We start from the raw sequence: 21,014 nt of genomic DNA on the forward strand, positions 1-21,014 counted from the left end.
CTGAGCACTAAACCTCTTCCATCCCTCCAACATGTCTCCACACCAATAATTTCTAGCTGTTTTCAGTAATACCAGGGGCTTTGTCAGATCCCTGCAGACTATAACTATGTCCACTTGTTTCTCAGTTGTATGTTGGTAGTTATTTACTGCTTGAGTAATGACTTTAGTTAAAGGCATGCTAGAAATGCTAAATGTCACTACATTATAATCTGTACATACCCAGATTACATGTTGCACCAAAGTGAATTTTTTTTGTGCCTGCTTTAAAAACACAAACAAAAACTCTAATTTCTGCAGGTTTCAGAGTATATTAAAATTGATCCGGGCCAAGGAAGAAGACAGTGGATACTATACTTTGGTTGCTGAAAATGAAGATGAGATTAAAAGATACACCTTCTCCTTGCTAATACAAGGTAAGGAGCCCCAAAGCCTTGCCCACCAGAACTGATGACGCACAGCAAAGTCTTGATCCACTTACACATTGGATTGCCTGGAGTATGGAGATAAGAAAGGCGTGAACTGCGGTGCCTGGAGGAGTGCGTGTGTGCCGAGTCCTTGGAGCTCTCCCTAGCCTGATCCTGGCTTTCACTTCTGCACTGGCCTTTAGCCAAAAAGAAACTTTATCCTCCTGCCTAAGTTATTCCAGCTGACAGCGGGGACGATAGCTCATTTACTATGACATGAGGACGTGGCATAACCGCAGCACTTCCTTTTCATGCCTCTAGCCTAGGATCTGCTCTGTCCTGCAGGAGATAAGGACCTCCTGGACAAGGCTGGGTCTCTAGCTGTTGCTAAGCTGTTGGCCAAACAACACCTGTCCTACTTTATTTGAAATTTCAGACTGGTTTTTTTGTAGACCCTGATGAATATTTTAACAAACTCCTGACTCCTTCTCAGTTCCAGCCTTGATCTTAGACCTTGTGGATGATCACCATGGCTCTGCAGGTGGGCAGACAGTGAGGTGTTTGGCGGAGGGGACCCCACTTCCTGATGTGGAATGGCTGGTTTGCAAGGACATTAAGAAGTAAGAGGAGTGGGTGCTTTCTTATATAAAATATGACTTGTTCTGTCCTTGATTAGCTTAACATTTTTAGTTACTGTACCACGTTTTCCTCGTCAAGGACCAGTAAGCTCTAGATAATTTTTTTATTTTTAGAGGCACGTCGCTTATATTTCAAGAGAAGTTGTCAGTGCCCTTCCTATTGCATCCTGTAAGAAAAGACACAATGCATTAATTCAGGAGGTTTCTCTCATAAAAGCTTTGTGTTCAACAAGCAAACTCAGCAGATTTCACAGTCCTGGTTCGAGTAAGGATCTTGAGAAGCAGCTGTCCCTCCATTCAGGGAGTTCTTATTTCACAGATAGTTCAGTCTGACTCATGAACACTCCTGTGTGCTTCTAAATTTTCACTTGTAGTTATTTCCCTGCTAATTATAATTTTCACCTTCAAAATATTTTAGACATGTGAAGTAATTACTCCTGTTTTTGCTAGTTCTAGACTGGGTCTTTCTGTGACTACTGGGAGGCTCTTTTTTCCTTGGGAGGTTATCACCAGGAAGAGGGGGACCATGCATGGAAGAAGGTTAGGAGCCCTGGGCACCTCCCAGCTGTGTTCTGCTCTCATTGTGCTAAAACCTCCTGCTGTCTGGTGGGATGATTGTCCTCCTAGCCCTGCTGCAGGAAGCCTTGTACAGCACTAAGGATTCAGAGAAAAAGAGAGATTCATCCAGTACTATAACTCTATGGAATACATAGTGACACCAAGGTATATCTATACCAGACCTGCTTGGCTGCATTGTCAGGCCACCAAAGCACCAAAGGATCAGAAGGCAAATTATTCTGAGGGAAGAAAGATGCAAGCTTAAGCATTTCTGGTCTTTGAAAGGATCATTGTCAGAAGAAAGTTATAGGGAAAGGTGATTCTTGTTCTGTTTACTCTGCTTTATCCATACCTATGCCTAAGGCCTATTTCCCCTGTTATTCTTCTCTGCAGGTGCAGCAACGACACCTCATGGACTCTTTTGACTAACAATATCTCCGATATACACATGGAAGCCCACCTGGATGAGAAAAACATGGTAGAAAGCCAGGTGACCTTCCAGAAGGTAGAGGAAACCCTGGCTGTGAGATGTGTGGCAAGGAATGATCTTGGTGCTGTCACTCGGGAACTGAAGCTTGTGGCTCCCAGTGAGTTTTTTTGTCCTTCTGAGAAATTACAGCAGCCAGTTTGTCCCCTCTCTAACACACCCCAGTTCAGTCTTAATAGCTAACAATATGAATTGTTGCAGACAAAAATAAATGAAAATGTATTTTTTTCCACGCTGGGACATCTGGGGATATGGCATTCTACAGGTCTTTATGGTGCATCTGGTTTTTGCTTATTATGTGGTTCTATGATTCATTTTATCGTTTTAAGGCCACTGGCTATGGGATGCTCTTCTAGACATTCTTTGCATTTGGTTTTGAAACAGGAAGGCAAAGCAGCTCTGGGCTTGGAAAGACTTTACAGTCACCAGCCTCAGGAACTGCTCCTGCCACATCTGCAGGACATGGGAACTGAGATCGTAGGGGAGATGGGTGTTTTATGTGTGTGTCATGTTCCTCATGGCTCAGGAGGAAAATATGGTCTGTCTTTTTACTCCACAGCCCTGCGATCAGAACTGACAGTGGCTGCTGCAGTCTTAGTGCTGTTAGTGATTGTGATAATTTCACTGATTGTCCTGGTCATCATATGGAAACAGGTAATGTAGAAAAGCATTTCAGTTTGGATACTGAACTTTGCTGGATTTTGATCTGCTCTGAAGTCAGACACAGGACTAATGGTTGGGTTTGCATTCAATGTGCTTTGCAGAAGCCGAGGTATGAGATAAGATGGAGAGTCATTGAGTCTATTAGCCCTGATGGCCATGAATACATTTATGTGGACCCGATGCAACTGCCTTATGACTCCAGATGGGAGTTTCCTCGAGACGGGTTAGTGCTTGGTAAGTTTCCTCTAAGGGACTAATCTCATCCTTCTCTGGGGACAAGGATGATTAAGGACAACTCTGAGGTTTCTGCCACCAGGATTTGCGATGTAAGTTATGGCCATGAAGTCCAGAGCCTATCTGTACCTGTCTGTTCTCCTCAGTTCTCCTGCATTCTCCTCTTCTCCTACAGTGGTGTCAGTCTTGAGGTCCTTGTTTTAGAGTCTCCTGCGCCTCTGTTCCAGCTCTCCCCCAGATGCCCCGTGTGCAGTGCTGACCTCCACATGACTTAGGGGGTCTCTCGTGGTGTTAAATACCCTCTTCAACACTCACTTCTGCTGAGGCACCCCCAAGAAGTGCATCAGTGTTTTTTATTTGCAAGACATTTATATACTTATGTGCAGAGGCCAAGGGAAATCTGCAAGTAGTTATGTAGTTTTATTAAAAATATTTTTTAAATTATTAATCCACGCTGTGCATAATCCATGCTGAGTAACTGCATAACTTATTTTTGTGGCTACTGTCCTTCTTCCTTCCCCTTCTGCTTCCTTGCTTTGTTATTTCTGCATTGGAGTTCATACAGAACTCAGTTGTAGTTACTTCTTCAAGGCTGGCCCAATCTGACATTTATGTCAATTGAAAGTGTAATGATTATAGACAATTTTAATGTTCTATCCAGATAGAAAGAGATACCTCTTTTGGTGGTATCTGTGCACCAAGTTGTATCACAAAATACAGGAGAAGATGAAATACATTTTTTGTTTGATATATTTTAAGAAACATACTCCCATGGTGTAGCTCTCCTTCCCCATCACAGAGAAAAGTTGATGTTAATTCTTGAAAGAAGCAGCAAAAATATTTCTGGTTCAGGAACGAAGTCCTTTAATTAAATTCATGTTGCTAATTGAAAACTAGAGAAGGGTGGCTATTTAATGGAATTATTTTATTACAACCCAGACTTTAATTACATGCCTAAATAGGATCTGTCAGATCTGAGTTGTTAACAGACCACCACTGTGACTTTGTCTCTGACTCATGAGCACTGGCCTACTTCAACACCCTCCTGTTTACAAGTATATTCAGGATAGTCAGTGCTTTAAAAACTAATGCTACGTGTCCTTTCAGCGACGTGGATTGCACAAGCATTCTTCTTGACACGGTTAACATTTACCTGCTGGCAGTTTTGCCATATGAAGTGCTTGCTGGTGGGGAGTAATTTTGTATCTGGGGCTGATAATTCTGGTTTGTGCGGGTTTTCTCTTATTGAAGCGGGTGATGACAGCAAAGCAATTACACCTTTAGCTCGGGGAGGCTCTGAAACAGGATACAAACCAATTTTGGCTCAGCCAGATGAGCATTTCCCATCCTAGCTGTGTAAGCCAGCTGGCATTTATTTGTTTTTCTAACTAGTAGTGCCTGGAGTGCAGTGCTGCATTAAATGCCAATTCTGAACATCAGCTGGATGGAGCTTCAGTTGATAAATTTGGGTTACACTGCAAATTTCCCTTTACTATCACCCCTCCACAATGTATGTAGTGTGCTGCTGTTTAAAGCGTTCAGCAGCCAGCACAAGACTGGGAGATGCGTAACAAAATGAGAAATGTGATAACGCAGTGAGCTGTTTGAATGCCACTGCCTTCGCTTGGCTCTACTGAGAAGTGGCGAGGTCCCAGCAGGACCCAGACCTCCTCCTTAGGCTGACATGGCAGAGGGCAGGGCCTTTTGAGGAAGAGAGCCGAGTGCTGCTGTTTCTCAGGATCTTGGGGTGGCTGAGAGAAGTGGCAGAATTACTCCCACCACTTCCCAGCAAGCCACCCATTTGTCCTGGTGGCCTTAATAAAATGAAATGCTGCTCTGACCCATCCCCGTTTGCAAAAGGCAAGTTAAGATTTAAGTCACACAACATTTAGGGATGCGGTATCTAATTTCTCACAAGTTTGGAAACTGGATGTAGATTTTAAAGCTTGTCATTTGTTTGGCTTCTGATATAGACCAAGGGAGTTATGGTTTAATGTGGGGTGGACTGATCATCCCACCTCGGTTTTAGCCGAAGAAGCATCCGATTGAGAAGGTTGTGTCTGGAACAAATTCACAGACTTCACCTTCATATTTGTGTCCCCCTGAGCAGAAAAAGAACACCTCTCCGACAGGCTCATGGGATAAGCTCTATGGATGGGTACAGAGGCTGAAATAGCTCTCACCCCCAGGCACCCCAGTTCCTCTCCTAGTTTGAGGAGCCTTGAGCTGCTGCTGTGTCTGCACAGTCCCTCTGTGGTGGAGAAGCAGTGTTGCTCCTCTGGTGAGCAGATCACAGGGTGCCTTTATACTAAGAAAAGTAAACACATGCTATAATTTTGGGCTCCACTGAAAGCCTTGACATCAAGAATGTGATGGCATTACAGATGCCTTTAGCTCTTGAGCACTCAGCTCCCACCTGTCTCCAAATTTCAAGTGTAAAGCACATGAGGCTTGGGCTACGTCTGCAGAGAGGGGTGAAAAGGGGAAACAGCAGTGATTGCTCCCCGCCACTCCGGAAGTACTCTCACCGTCTCCACGTGCACCCCAGCTCAGCAGAGGTGATGGAGAGGGAGATGTGCGCCTCGTGCTCAGCCAACAATATGGTCAGGGGAGGAATTGGCTTGTGAAGACAAGAAGATCAAGGAGCATCAGCAAATGCCATTGCATTCTGAAGGGTTGCATCCTGCCATATGGCTCCCAGACCTTCAGTCTGAAAAGTTTCAGGGGCCAAATTTCAGACTCAGGTTGTTTGAATTAGTCTGAAATTTAGTGGGAAGCTTTCTCACATCCTGATTGGGAAGAATAACCTTCGGAGCACAGGAATCTTGAAAAGAAATCACATAGTTTTTATGTGCATGACAAACTAGGCTGCCATAGTCTTGGAGAGGTTCTTCAGTGGTAACTCAGCTAAGTGTTCTTTAACCATTTCTTGTGCTTGTTAATGATGTAGATATCATTTGGCTGGAAATTTTCTTTTAAAAGCATGTGTACAATAAAAGTGAGGGCTGTAGCTAGAGAATAACAAACATATGGCATTGCATGCCAGATACCACCTTCAGAAGCATAAAAGGCAGCAAGTTCAAACTGCAAACAAATGTCAAAGACATAATGCCATATATCTCCATAGTGAAAGACACTACTTATTCTTTTTGTACTGGAAGTTAAAAAAAGTAACATAAAATAAAATAGAGAGCTTGTCAAGAATATGAAAATATCCTGGAATCTGGAGCTCATAAATGGGTTTGTTCACTGAGTAAGCATTGCCTTGATGAACTTGCTTTTCAATATGGAAACTATGAAATATAGTATTTTGGAATACGTTTGTGCAGTTCATATTTCTCTAAAATCTCACCCAATCTGTACACAATTCTTCTGCACACTGTATCCATATCAGGAGACAGGATATGGTAATCCAAAATTTTTGTCTAAATTGATTTGTGAGAAGAGTAAAGTGTGTATAAACATTAGCTATTTCATTACGGCACTTGGAAATTTGCAGTAAATTTTTTTCAAGCATATGAAGCACACTTGTACATTAAACTTCAGAGAATTTTCCCCTCATATGTGATCAACATGTATTTCAGCTTCTTGAAGATCACTGATGGTCCTGCCTGTCTATTTCTAAATGCGTTGCTGATGTGCTTCAGTCTGTCTTACTGCTAGATGTATCCAGCATTGATATAACAGCCTGTCACTACAGCTAAGCAGTCCAATTCAGATTTTTAAATAAAGGACACAACTGTACTGTGGTCAGGTGCTGACTGAGGCAGAGGTCAACTTAAACGTAGGAGAATCAATGATTAGAAAATTTAAAGTGAAGTTTGCAGGGCACAATAGTAGATGAATTTGAATGAGTTGATCTCCCACATGCAGGTGTGCTCCTGATGTTTGCTTGCTTGTTTATATTTAAGAATTGTACTTAATGACAGCATTTCATATTTGCCTTTTATGCTTAACAACAACAGTAATAACAATAACACCAGTGGTTTGGCTAAGTGAGTGTGCTCTTTCCACACAAGAATCACAACCTGTAGAAGAATGACAGCAGGAAATGAGGTGAATTGCTCTTACTTTCTGAAATAAATAACACTCTCCCTTTTGTTCAGGTCGAATCCTTGGTTCTGGTGCGTTTGGAAAAGTAGTCGAGGGGACTGCATATGGATTGAGTCGCTCTCAACCAGTGATGAAAGTAGCTGTGAAAATGCTGAAACGTAAGTTGTCGCGGTTCCATTTCCCAAGGTAGGTAGGGCATGTTCCCACAGGGTTATTTAAGCATTGTTTGTGTATAAATAGATTCTCCATATCTGAAGTTGAAAATGAACTGTGGAATGACTGAAGTTTAAAATTATACTTTAGATTGCTTCATGACATTTCAAGACTGAAAGTGTCCAGGCTTCTGAAAGCATCCAAAGTTTGATTTTAGCTGTATGGACTGTAGCAGCCACAATAACTCAGCAAGTTCAGAAAAAGATAAAATAATTATGAATGTCTGTGAATAAATGAAAGCTACACAACGAAGGAGAAATAGGCAGGTCTCATGTGAGAATCTTAAGTTCACTGAAGATTTCCCAGTTCATGAGAGCTGAGAATGATGCAGTGATTCTGAAGGAACCATGAGGAGCTTGCTCGTGTTAAAATGAACAGCTTGTAAAGTGCCTCTGTGCCACCTGGGCAATCCACTGTACCCCTGGAGAGGAACAAACAGACTGGTTCAGCTACTGAGCTGCATTAAGTGAGTCCTTTATTAGTGATTTGTGACTCCTCTCTAAGTCTTAAGAAAGCTCCTTGTCAAGTAAAGGACACAGTCTTCTTCAAGAAGCCATGGTAGAATGCTCTAATGAGGCAAGCAAAGAGAAATCATTTGTTATTGTGAAAAAGGTGATTGCTCTCATTGAGTGGCTGGCATGTTTTTTCAACAGCTACAGCTAGATCCAGTGAAAAACAGGCACTCATGTCTGAACTGAAGATAATGACACATCTTGGCCCCCACCTGAATATTGTGAATCTGCTTGGAGCTTGTACAAAATCAGGTGGGTTTGACTGACAAAATGGAGGTTTGCTATGGAGTCATCATTCACTGTTTAACAAGCACACAAATTAAAAGTAAAAGATTTAACAATAAATATACACACAAATTAAAAGAAAAGGATTTAACAATAAATATAATCAAATAAAAGGTTTCACAAACCTACTTGATATTTGGTAGTAGTTGCAGTCATAACTTAGTAAATAAAAATGTATTAACCCACAATATTTTTTGTGCTTTATATTCTATTGTCTATTATTTTTGGAGTTTTTTTTTTTTTTTTTTTTAAAGACCCCACTCCTCAATGCATTATTTTGCTTTATTTTATCAGGTCCTATTTACATCATCACTGAATACTGTTTTTATGGTGATTTGGTGAACTATCTGCATAAGAACAGGGACAATTTCCTGAACCGACACCCAGAGAAGCCAAAGAAAGATTTGGATATCTTTGGGATGAACCCAGCTGATGAAAGCACAAGAAGGTGGGAAAAAAGGAAAAAAATGTGTGACCTGCAACTTAAGGAAATGTTGTTACTAACCCTTACTTCATTCCTCTCATTCATTGCTTTAGAGCCCTCCTTAATTCTTTTCATTAGACTTTTATTTATCAGGTTTCATAGATCTGGGAAGGTTTCAGCACTTTTTGTTCAGTCTCCCTGACATGTGTCCTAGATCCATGTTTCCCCTGTGTAGAGATGCCTGCAGTCCCAGAACCACCGTGGGTTCTCCACAGACATCCTGAGGTCCCGAAGAACATTTCTATTAATAAAGCATGGCCCAGTGTTCCTCTTTCACGTAAAAACATTTTTTTGCCTCTACCCACCCAAGTTTTAAAAGCAAAGTGCAACTACCTGGTTTCCTTGTTTCCCTGCTTGGGGAATTTCCACTGTCTAAAACTCCTTCCCTTCAAACAACCTGACAGAGCTTTTTCTCCAAGCTCAAGTGCTCTCCTTTATCTACCAATGGCTTAGCCAGTCTCAATAGTTCCCTTATAGTTAAAATTCATTCCATAGCTTTTTCGAGCTGATGGTGGAGGAAGCTTGCCATCATACGTTCAGCAATAAAGTGATGTCATAAAATTAGCCAGGATTTAGAAGGTGAACAGAGATTCCTTCAAAAAATCACTCAGGCGGATAGATCAACTGACTCAGTAGCTGAGTACAGCCAGGACTGTTCATCTGAGCAGGGGTTAGTTCAGCAGGACTGGATTTGATGCAAACTGTTTGGGTGAATACATTACATCTGTCATATGGAATACCTTGAACTAAAAGCCCAAGGTAGTAATATTTGAATTCACTGGGGTTTTGGGAAGTTAGAATATAGGAATATATGTTTACATACCTGACTATTGACAAAAGGATAAGTTTGAAGCATTTGTGTTTGACTGCAGTGAATACACAGTAACAGGTACTAATGTGTGATAATATATGGTTATGTTACAATACATGAACTTTATGTATTCCTTATCAAGAAGCCACCTCTTATATTTCACAAGAATACAACTGTACACCGTAAGAGAACTGATAGATATACAGGATGCTGTGGCAGGGAAGTCATGTGGGGAATCCTAGCTAATACACTTGTATTTTTGTCCAATTTCAGTTATGTGATATTATCATTTGAAAACACTGGAGAATACATGGACATGAAACAAGCTGATACCACTCAGTATGTGCCAATGCTGGAAAGGAAGGAGGGATCTAAATACTCTGATATTCAGAGATCCGTGTATGATCGGCCTGCTTCATATAAGAAGAAATCTATGTCAGGTAATGTAGAATTGTCCCTTCTGCATACATCATTAATACAAATAATTCTTGCATAAATGCATATGTTATTTTTGCCCTCTCTATGGACGTAAACTACTCAGCTGTGTTCTGCAAGTGTGTGAGTATAAGCTATAAACTAAAGGCTTATGCTTGTGTTCTTTGTTATGCTCTGGGGATATGGGTGCATGCTCCTGGAACAGAAGGGGTCCAGTTGTGTATTTGCTTCTATGCTGAAGTGCTGAGCGGCTGTGCTCTGCAATGGGGCTGTAGGCACTCTTTGGAGGCAGTGATTTTATCAGTCTTGTAGTTTGCAAGATTTTGAGCAATAGTAATAAATAATAAAAATAGTAATTTATATTGCTCTGTTTTCACTTACATTTCACATTAACTGACACTTACCAAATGCAGAACACTCCCAAATACTTTCCTGGATTATGTAATGAAGATAATGAATGCATCCCATTCCCTGGCCCTGTTCTCAGAAACTAAATATGCTTTGCTTTAAAAATAGGCACTGCCACTTCTGTCTCTAGCCCTCAGAAACTGAACCATATCCAGTCCCACATTTACATGGCAGACTAATGTACTCATATCATGCTCTAGGACAGTCGGGGTAAATGAATCACTGAATTTTGACTGGTTTTTTGCTGACATATTTCATAAAAAAATAAGAACTGTTGCCATAGAATTCCTGACCCTTTTTGCTGATATTGGATTAGACCCAGTGAATATTTGCTGGGAAACATAGCAGTGTTCAGCAAAAGTAGACGGATAAGAATGTACACACAATGAAGGCACCACCTCTAAATAAATGTTTTTGTACCACACGCTGAGTATTGTAAACAACCTGCATGACACTTCAGTAAGCCTTTTTAACTTCACCTTTTCCTGCAGTTCTCTGGGGAAAAAAACACAGACAGGAGAAAAACCACAACCTATATTTAATACCGGATGTTTTTAAGAATCCAGTATGTGTCAGTGGCTGATACAGACATTAAAAGTAGTTAGTTATTATGAAAAGACTGGTTTGGTCATGGTACTCTGTTAAAATCATCATCTCAGAATCATGATGGGTGGGAGAAATGGATGCTACTTCCACACTCCACAGCACAAACACATTTTTCTCTCTTTTTCAATAGAATCAGAAGTCAAAAACCTTCTTTCAGATGACAGTTCGGAGGGCCTCAGCCTCCTGGATTTGCTGAGCTTCACCTATCAGGTTGCACGAGGAATGGAATTCTTGGCTTCTAAAAATGTAAGTAAATATAAAAGTAAGTAAAATGGAAGAAAGTGTAAAAACGTCTTCATCTGCAACTATGGGTTTCAATTTAGATTCTGAAAACACAACAAAATACAATATTCTTTTTGGGATTATAGACAGCTTTCTTACTTACATGGCAACTGAGATCACCATAGTTGGAAAAATCAAAGCAGTAGTCAGTCCTCTTCTCCTGTTGCAGCCCATGACATTCATGGAGTCAGGGTGCCAGAGATGGTGGATCTAGGCAGGGTCTGGGTGGAGGGCCCATACAGCCACAGACCAGCATGGTCAGAAGCATAGACATATCTTCAGTACATGATGGGTAGAAGAGGGAAGGGCGGCATTACTTTTGTCTCCTTCCCACTGCAATGCATCCACATGAGCCCTTGCTGGTTCTGAGGACTGGTGCCTCCCTGTCCCTGTTAGTGGGGAAGTGCAGGTGCCTGTTCAGTAGAAGATCTTGTTAAGACTGTGCCCAGAAAGTCAACAGACCTTTTTCAGGGTTCTTTGCAAGGAAATGGTCCTCGTGGAATTAGCACGTCCTTGAACATTTTAATTTCTCTCCATACAGTGTGTGCACCGTGACTTGGCAGCTCGTAATGTCCTCCTGGCTCAAGGAAAAATTGTGAAGATCTGTGACTTTGGGCTGGCTAGAGACATCATGCATGATTCCAACTATGTCTCCAAGGGCAGCGTATGTGCTTCTTAATCTCCTGAGCTCTGCTTTAACTGAAAAGAGAAGTGTCAGTTTTAAACGCTGTTTAATGTTCTTGCCATTCAGTGTTGGTTACATTAATTAACCATTGGGATGAACGCTCCTGAGAACAATTTTTCCTCAGTTCATTAATTCCTGTAACTTTCCTAATTCTGCTTTAAAGCCAAAAAGCACTTGGCCATGCTTGGTACTTCACAGGTTTACATTTTAACTGACAAGTTTTGTGACTGGATAAATTATTAAGGAACTGTCACTATGATATGGAGAGAAGTGATGCATCAATCAATGACATATCAGATCTAGATCAGCAGTGACAGGTTTTGTATCATACCTTCAATCAGCCTGGTCATTTGCTAGTGATAAAATGAATACAGTTATGGCTTAATTGGTTTTTGTGGGGAGCAAACAGCAGCATTGCTTATGATCCTGGCACCCCTGTGTTACATGGAATGAAAAATAAACACTAGCCAGGTTAATACAACTTTTCTTATTAGAGAGAAGTTAATCCTGGTTATCAAATAATAATTGTAATGAGAAGCATTTCTTTAACAGCTAACCTGTGTGGTCTGGGGTTTCTTTCTTTTTGCTACAGACTTTCCTCCCAGTAAAATGGATGGCACCTGAAAGCATTTTTGACAATCTGTACACAACCTTAAGTGATGTCTGGTCTTATGGCATTCTGCTGTGGGAAATATTTTCTCTTGGTATGTACTGTGAACACTTTCTTATGTGTAATGATTAAGCTTTTTCAGTTCAAGCTGTTCTATGTAAAGTATTTCAAATTTTCCAGTAAAAATATATGTGTGAAATCAACTGTTAGTTATTCTTCTATATGGGGTTTCAGATCCCAATGTTAGGCGTGAAGTGAAATGTCCATACTCTCCCAAAGTTCTGTTTAGATTTTTTTTTTGCAAGATACTTTTTTTTTTCGCTAGAAAACTGAAAGCACTGAGTGAAAAGCTTTTGTGGAAAAGTATTGGTGTGCCAGGCCAGGATGGACTTTCTGCCTAATACGAGAAGGAACATGCTTCCCCCTTGCAACGGGATGCCTGGGGCTGCAGCTCAGCCCAGCGGCTGGTTTGAAACAGTCTCTTCATACACATTTCAAAAGGGCCTGTCTTAGTCCCATTACAGAATGAAAACAAATGTCAATCTTCTGGGATGCTGATTTCTCATTTCCAGGTCAGCACGTTCACACAGTTGGTTTATGGCAGTGTAAAGTGGTTATGACAATGTATAGCAGTTACAGACAATGTACAGTTCCCAGCTGGGAACAGCCTGGCTCTTTCCTCAGCCTCATTAATTAGCCTCTGGACGGGTGGCTGGCCTGCTTCAGTAAGCATGCATTGCCCAGATTTACTCTCAGAAGAATTAATTACGCCTCTGTGGTATCTACTAGTGCCCCACGGCAACCCCAAAGCTAATGCTATTTTCTAGAATAAGTTGTCATATAGCTGCTTCTCAGAAAACAGCAGTTGCACCACTATTTATGGTATTGATTACTGTAATCTCTGGGTATTATAGGATCCTGTAAATATCCATTCCCCACCATCCCTGGGAGGGATGGGAGTGCCATTGGATAGCTTGGGAACTGAGGCACAGCTGAGCCTGTACTTCACTGCCCTACCTGTAGGGAAGGTTCTGAAGCCCAGTTTTAGGTGAAAATCCTGCTCTTGAAAGGGCTGAGATTTCTGGATTAATATTACAATATGCCTTCTCCACCTGTGGAAGATGGTCTTTCTCAGAAAGCAAAACATTCTTGGCAGCATTTGTTGAGGTCAACTTTGATATCTTGCTGCAACACTGACTTCAGCTTGAATAATCCTTTTACACATCAGTGATAACTGAGCATGAGTGCAATGATGTCTGTATGCTGTGGCCCCAAATGATCACTTAACTGTGTCAGCTAAGGGGCCAAATCCAAACTTTTTGACAACCCATGCACCCAGCATGTTAGCTGTTGTCTGTAGCTAGCTGCCCAGTGGGAAGACTTGGGTGTGGAGGAGACTGGGTCACACTACGTCTTTGCCCTTACAACCAGGATGAGGCAAGTAACTCAGGCCATGTCACTCTCAGCTGTCTTGCAGGTGACAAAGGCAGTAAAACCAGACAGAGCAAGTGACTTGCCTAAGGTCGCATAGAAAGTCAGTGGCAGAGCAGACCCATGACCTCAGATCTGCCAAATGCAGGCTGATGACCTGATCCAGGTATCATTCAACCTCTTGTGTTCAGACAATACATTCTATAAACACTGTTAGGGGATTTTTTTCTAAGTAATACCTACTTCAACCTTTCCTAGCCAATGTTTTAGATCAGGGCTTAATGTGGTCAAGAAAATAGCTCTGATGTGAAACATTGGCTAGGAGAGATTAATTCTGATGCATGTCAAATTATAGCATTAACACTTTTTGACATGAACAGCAAGACAGTATTTGGGAACTCTGCATAGATAGCCAAGTACAGAGTAGTATTATTTCTTCTCTTTCATCTGCAGGTGGCACACCATATCCTGGCATGATGGTCGATTCTACTTTCTACAATAAGATCAAGAGTGGATACCGAATGGCCAAACCCGATCATGCTACCAATGAAGTGTATGTGTGCATTTGGCTTTTCCACACTTGGCCAGTCTCCAGACAATTTTGGCTTTAGTTTCTGTTTGGTTACTCATTTTCCTTTACCAGTTGGTTGGTTAAATTGGTTTCCATCTTATCTGCAGGTATGAGATCATGGTGAAGTGCTGGAACAGTGAACCAGAGAAAAGACCTTCTTTTTACCATTTGAGTGAAATTGTGGAGAGCTTGTTGCCTGGAGAGTACAAAAAGGTTTGCACTTTGGATTTTTCTCTGTGTTTTCTAGATGCTCTTTCAGAGGGAATTACAGTGTTGTTCCAGCCACCATAGCCACTAGCACTGAACTGACACATCCTACTCTATGTGAATTATGTGATTCAGACAGGGACACTGCATGTTCAGCTTCTGCATGCCAGTTTACTGAGAGAAGCAGTTCTGCAGTATTAGTTGGGGAGAAGAATTCTCCATTTCTAATGAAATCCTGCCAACTCAGTTTTTCTACTGGAGAGTGGCTTTCATATATTTTCAAGGGATTTTCTAGGCAGTGAAAGAATTCTAGAAAAGGGACTACTTGGCCCATGTGTATAACCTCCCTGTCTCCCTCTTTGGACCCTGACACCAGCAGGTTTTCCCCTCATACTTCTGATACTGCTGGACAAGCTCTGCCTGCCCCATCATTCAGTGTTTCATTTTCCCACCTACCTTCACTTTCTTCCCCCTCTCCCTACCCGTCTTTCACATCTATTTCTCTGATCTGTTCTGCCACACCCACTCCTGTATCATCTAAAATTTATGTGTCACTTTTCCCTTCAAGTCATTTGAAGATGCTGGGCTTCTCTATCCAGTGTTGCTGGCTCACAGGGCAGAATATTTGCTGGGTTAATGAATCATAGCCACCCATCTGAAGAAAGGCAGCCTTAGTGAATAACATCTAATGAGGGGTTCGAAATTACTATTTTCAGAGCTATGAGAAGATTCACCTGGACTTCCTAAAAAGTGATCACCCAGCTGTCACACGCATGAGAGGGGACTGTGACAATGCTTACATTGGTGTCACCTACAAGAATGAAGACAAGCTAAAGGACAGGGAGAGTGGCTTTGATGAGCAGAGACTGAGCGCTGACAGCGGGTACATCATCCCCCTGCCTGACATTGACCCTGTTTCTGAAGATGAGCTTGGCAAAAGGAACAGGCACAGGTAGGTGCAGTTTACAGATCATGTAGCCCATAGTCACCGTTCATGGTCATGTTTGGCAATGTGCATTAACACTTTTTAGCATCCTATTCTGCAAATGGTTTCCTTAGCTCTGTTGAAACTATTTATTGGAAAGGTCCCATGCAAATATGGTAGTATGACTGGCGTCAGTGTTTTCAATGGGAAAAACCCTGGTTTGCCTCTTTTGTGACTGCCAGGGGAAGGCAACTGCTGGTAGGGTGCTCCTGTGTGTCACTGGGACTACCTTGCTAGTTTGTCCAAGTCACAGTGGCTGTCTGGTGGCTCTGTGGGCACATGTGGCAACATATCTTGCCCCTACAGCTCAGTGTCTTGGAGCTGTATATGAGATTTCAAGGGATTGATTTGTTCTCTGTGAGACCAGCTCCAAAATTTGGGACAAGTTGTTTTTAATATATTCTATGGTATTCTTTTCATTGACAACAGGGTATCCAGAACTTTTTACTGCTCCCTTGTCAGTTTGCATGACTGATTCCATTACAGCACAGCACTGTGTTACCCTTACTGTGCATGGTGGGGATTTAATTCAGCACTTAATTCATACAACATAGAATTAGCAACCTAGAAACTTCCTTCTTTGATATTTTTGTGCAATTTTCAAGAGAGGGATGAATGAAGTCTCTAAGAAGCACTATCCACATTAAGATTTATTGCCTCTGTTATTCTTATCTTATTGTCTGTTATCTTATTTTCACCTGACCTCCCTAGATTTACCTAAGTGACCTATTGTCACAGTGGTGTCATAAAGCTATTTCTCTAACGAGTCTCTGGCAGAAAGTGCCTGGAGGAACATATGAACAACCCGCTCCTTTGAATTCCAAGGTGGTTCATTGCTCTTGAGATACAAGATATGTTATGTCCTAAAAAACAGGCGGTCAGAGTCACCTAAGATTGCACTGTGGGTCAGAAAGCATGTGGGGAGGCACTGTTCAGTTCTGCTAGAGTTCTGGCAGTGTTCAATTCTGTGAGTACTTACCCAGCCACATTTACCATGTATTTTATCTATCAGATGTTTGTCTCTTCCAGTTCCCAGACATCTGAAGAAAGTGCCATTGAAACTGGTTCCAGTAGCTCTACTTTCATCAAGAGAGAGGACGAGACCATTGAGGACATTGACATGATGGATGACATTGGGATCGACTCCTCAGACCTGGTGGAGGACAGCTTCCTGTAACCCTACAGACACCTTCCAGCTCTGCACACAGAGAAGCTTACTGTGTCATCTACAGACTTTGGTCCACACAGAAAACCACTTTATTGCAATGTCAAGGATGTGAAGAAGAGGTGGATTTGTACAGAGAAACTCCCAGCGATGGGCAGAGGAATCATCCTGAGTATGAATGAAAGAGACCTGTCGAAGAAAGATTTTTTTTAGTGTTGCTTCTTGCAGTACTTCAGTAGCATCTCAGTGTTGTTTGCCATTTGAACTGGTAGGACGTCGAAGGAAAAGGCCACAAACAGACCAGTTTTGTGTTTCAAGGGCATTCATATGACGTTGATGGATTGAATTTCCACTGCAGCAATACTTCACTATTGTAATTATGTAAATAACTGTCTACTCAAGGATCTTTTGAGGTGCACATTAAACATATGCCATGGATTTTAGAAGACATCACTCATGAATTTTGTGTACTTCCTCCCTCAATCTCAGTTATCAGCTGCTGTTGAACTATCATGTGAATTGAAGAACATGCAAAAACCACTTTTGGACCGAAAGGGTCTAAAACCACAAGGGACTGACCGGTACTACAAAACATGTTACTTTTTACCATTAATGCAAGTAAAGGGGAATAATAATAATAATAAAAAAACAGTCTATAATAGGTGTTAGAAACCTAGTAAGTCTTTATTAACTATAGAAAATAGCTGTTTTCAAGATAATACTACTACTGTTTTCAGTAACACTAAATGTATATTTTACAATTCATTGTCCTTCAGCAAAAGCACAGTCTCAAGAAACTTTTTTAAGTACAAGGAAAAAAATTATGACATGAAAATTTTTATAAAACAATTCTTTTTTTGGCTCTACACAGTATGGTAACTGCTCTGGTTAGCTAAAACTACTTTAACATGGAGAAATAATTATAATTATGATTTTGTTTTCTATCAAGAGCTGAGTAGCTTTTCTAATAAGATATTTTAGAAGACATTATTGTCCTCTGATTAACGTAGGTTCCAAAAATTTAAATTAAAAAAAATATAAATTTATGCCCGATTTCCAAGATGCTGGAGAATAGAAGATTATGATAAACCACCATCAACATCCCATTATTAGTGTTTCATGGGTACTCAAAAGAAATCCTGTCCTGGGGTTAGCTGTGAAGAATGAATTTGATATTTGAACTGCTCAAGGAACAAAGACATCTCTCCCAGCCTGGAAATAAAATTTAAATAAGCAGAAATAATTCTGCAGCAAATATTCTTGTCTTAGTTTTCAGGTTTAAACAGGAACAGAAAACTCTGACTATTACCTTTGCAGATTGTAACTACAAACAGTAATTGCTTCCAAGAGTGTTTTTTGGAAGGTGCATGAAAATGAACCTGCTCTCAGTCTGCAATGGTTGTTTTTTGACACCACTTATATGAACAAAGTATTACAATTACTGCTATCACTGTACAATGTGTTATTGAGATATGATGCTTTGGAAGACTTACATGTGAAAAAAGGTACATCACTGCGAAGGGCCCCATCCTTTCTGGTGCTCAACTTTCAAACTTAACTTTAATTCAGTGTGATGAGTGCCTCGCAGGACGTGCTCAGCCTCTGGCACGACAAAGCCGATGCAAACACAGTGCAAACTCATCCTGTGTTGCAGTATTTTTCCTAGAAAGTGTGAAAGATGGACCAGCAGTGACCGACAGAACATGCTGTCATGTTAAACTACAGTTTAACTTGAAATGGCCCTAAGAAAAGCTACACAAGTCCCCTTGACTTCACTTGTTTGGACAGCTGTGGATCAAATGAAAGCAAATGTAACACTGTCAGTGTTACAGGCAAATAATTCTGGGTCTGGATTTCAAAACGTCACCTGGCTGAGGCCACGTACAAGTGTACTGCAGATGTGAAAACAGGACCTGAAGCGAGGCACCCACATTTTCAGCTCTGATGGAGGCTGACAATCAGAAGAAACCGTGAGTGATGGTACATCCTCCATTTCTTTCAGTCAACAGATCAAGACCGAATGTCTTCCTGGGAGCTGTGCTTTAGCCAAACACATGTCACTGAGCTCTGTATGGGGACAACTGTGAAACATAAAGACTCTCGATACATCCAGGACAGATGAGATGATGTAAAGTCTCTCTCCAACTATGAACTATGAATTGAGGAAACACAAATTGTCTGTTGGATATCCCAGATATCTGAATGGCCACTTGAGAACACACGTGCCTTAATTTGCATGTGTAGTCATTACAACTACACATTCAAATTAGGCAAGAAATTTCACCTGCATTTTTGCACATGGCCTGGTGTTCTTCAGGGTTTGAAAATCAGCCCCAGCATGTTTCATTATACCAGTTACTGGAATCTAAGGACATTTTCATGCAATCTCCCCTTCCCCTCACTAGTTTCATTCTGTATCTCGCAGCACATCTTGGGGCCAGACCCAAATGGTGGATGTGAACCAGAGCTGGCTCACTTTTCTGATGCATGGTAATGTTGATTCTTCATCCTGTCATGAGTATCGTGTAGATGAACTGCATCTGTGGCAGGGGTCTAACCAAACCCAGCTCACTGCAGGCTTGGAATGAGATAAGCTGGCCTGGAAACTGGAATGAGAAGCAGAGGAAGAGTGGATTTACTAGAGAAGGAGAAGTGTGAGAAGATGATTTGTTTAGTTTTACAATATTATCAGTATTACAGACTTTTTCTTTTATGGCTTAATTTTTGAGAAGCCACTGGAAGAGATATTCCCAAACCTTTTGCTACAGTAATTGTATAACGACAATCAGCATTAGCCTACAAAACACAGTTTTTGATTTGGAATGGAATGGCCAACCGATTCCTTACAGCGTGGTCTGCAACTTGTACAAAATGGTCCTATTACATGATGAAGGACGTGAGATATGGTGATGTTATACATCAATATGTATATAAGTATTTTTATATAGACTTTTAGAATACCGCCAAAACATTTATGACAGCTATATCACTGCCTTTGTTTATATTTTTTTTTACTGTGATATATTCCACAGGCACGTTAACTGTTGCACTTTGAATGTCCAAAATTTATATTTTAGAATAATAAAAAAGGAAGTGTTTCCAAAATGGTGGCTGTTGTGAAATGTTTGAAGAAGGGCGAACTGGCCTGAGTGATGGTAGGCACAAAATGTATTTCAAAAATGCCCCTGTTGATATTTTGTCTTTGAAAAAAATCCTGTAAATTAAGATCTCTATATTTCAATAAATGATATATAATTTAAGGATATGTGAGGAGTCTATACTCACTTATTGAAAGATGGTTATGAAGAATCAGTCTTGCTTGGGGTTTTTTCCCCCAAAAGGTTTTTGGTTAATTGAATGCTTTACAAAGCCATCAGGCAGCAATGACAGGTAGGTCTCTTGAGCCCTTCCAGTGGGCATAGTGGGAAAGTGCTTGTGACGAATTACCTGGATAGCGAGTGACATCCATGTTGTCCCCTGAAACATGGCAAGTACGGTGCTCCAGCGACTGTCGCCCGGAGAAAAGCAGCCCTGAGGTGGGCACTGGGCTCCCCGTATGAGATTTAAACCCTTCTTGACCTTATCACTATGCATGCTGGGGGGTCCAATGCCAGCTGGTTGGCACACACGGAGGAAGCGGGGGGGACATGGGATGCAAACAACATGCTGTGCGTGTCTGTGAAGTACGCTCTCTGCCACTTTCAGCACTGGTGTATAATAAAGGGGTTTATGTAAAGGTTGCTTTTAACAAGGGACTAAAAGTGCCTTGTGTCAGTCTTTAGCCTGAAGCTTTTGATGATTACAGAAGATTAGATAGCCTCACCTTGAAATGGTCATGGTTTCTCTGCCTCTGGCTGCAGGGTTTTTTTAAAGCTATGTTGATCTCACTTTCTTTATTAATCAAATCAGATTCTGTCCTACGGTTCTGTGCTCCTGCAGTAATTAATTTTACACACTGAATGTAACTGAATGTGAATTTAAGAAGAGTTGAAAGATTCCAACCAGAAAACAGAGTTAAACTTGTCAGCTGCACTTCCTGTACTGGAGCCTGTCCTGGTTTGCCTGGGGAAGCCAGGCAAGGCTGGCCATGCGAAAGCCCTGTGAACAGGCAGATTAGCAACCTCCTGTCCATAGAGTGGTCATTGTTGTTAAAACATGCTTGGAGATGAACTCTCTATCTAACATCTCCCTCTGCTTCCCCATTTCCTCGCAGAGCAAAACCCCTCCTCCCTTCAAACAGGGTGCAGCAGCCTGGGCCCTTGCCTTAGATGAGAGAGCAGGTTCCCT

At 41.3% G+C, this 21,014-nt stretch overlaps 1 protein-coding gene across 1 annotated transcript in view; it reads left to right on the forward strand.

The window, feature by feature from the left end:
- PDGFRA (platelet derived growth factor receptor alpha) overlaps positions 1 to 19,992 on the forward strand; it is a 34,661-nt gene extending 14,669 nt beyond the window's left edge. The window contains exons 8-23 of the mRNA XM_074822563.1: positions 298 to 413; positions 898 to 1,024; positions 1,994 to 2,187; positions 2,647 to 2,741; positions 2,852 to 2,984; positions 7,091 to 7,195; positions 7,904 to 8,014; positions 8,342 to 8,495; positions 9,616 to 9,782; positions 10,922 to 11,037; positions 11,615 to 11,737; positions 12,351 to 12,462; positions 14,253 to 14,352; positions 14,478 to 14,583; positions 15,294 to 15,529; positions 16,592 to 19,992. Of these exons, the coding sequence (XP_074678664.1) occupies positions 298 to 413; positions 898 to 1,024; positions 1,994 to 2,187; positions 2,647 to 2,741; positions 2,852 to 2,984; positions 7,091 to 7,195; positions 7,904 to 8,014; positions 8,342 to 8,495; positions 9,616 to 9,782; positions 10,922 to 11,037; positions 11,615 to 11,737; positions 12,351 to 12,462; positions 14,253 to 14,352; positions 14,478 to 14,583; positions 15,294 to 15,529; positions 16,592 to 16,739 (2,143 nt within the window). The 3' untranslated portion in view covers positions 16,740 to 19,992. The remainder of the gene's footprint in view (positions 1 to 297; positions 414 to 897; positions 1,025 to 1,993; positions 2,188 to 2,646; positions 2,742 to 2,851; positions 2,985 to 7,090; positions 7,196 to 7,903; positions 8,015 to 8,341; positions 8,496 to 9,615; positions 9,783 to 10,921; positions 11,038 to 11,614; positions 11,738 to 12,350; positions 12,463 to 14,252; positions 14,353 to 14,477; positions 14,584 to 15,293; positions 15,530 to 16,591) is intronic.
- The last annotated feature ends 1,022 nt before the right edge of the window (positions 19,993 to 21,014 follow it).

Source organism: Strix aluco, chromosome 4 (assembly GCF_031877795.1).
Source record: "Strix aluco isolate bStrAlu1 chromosome 4, bStrAlu1.hap1, whole genome shotgun sequence".
NCBI classification, from domain to species: Eukaryota; Metazoa; Chordata; class Aves; order Strigiformes; family Strigidae; genus Strix; species Strix aluco.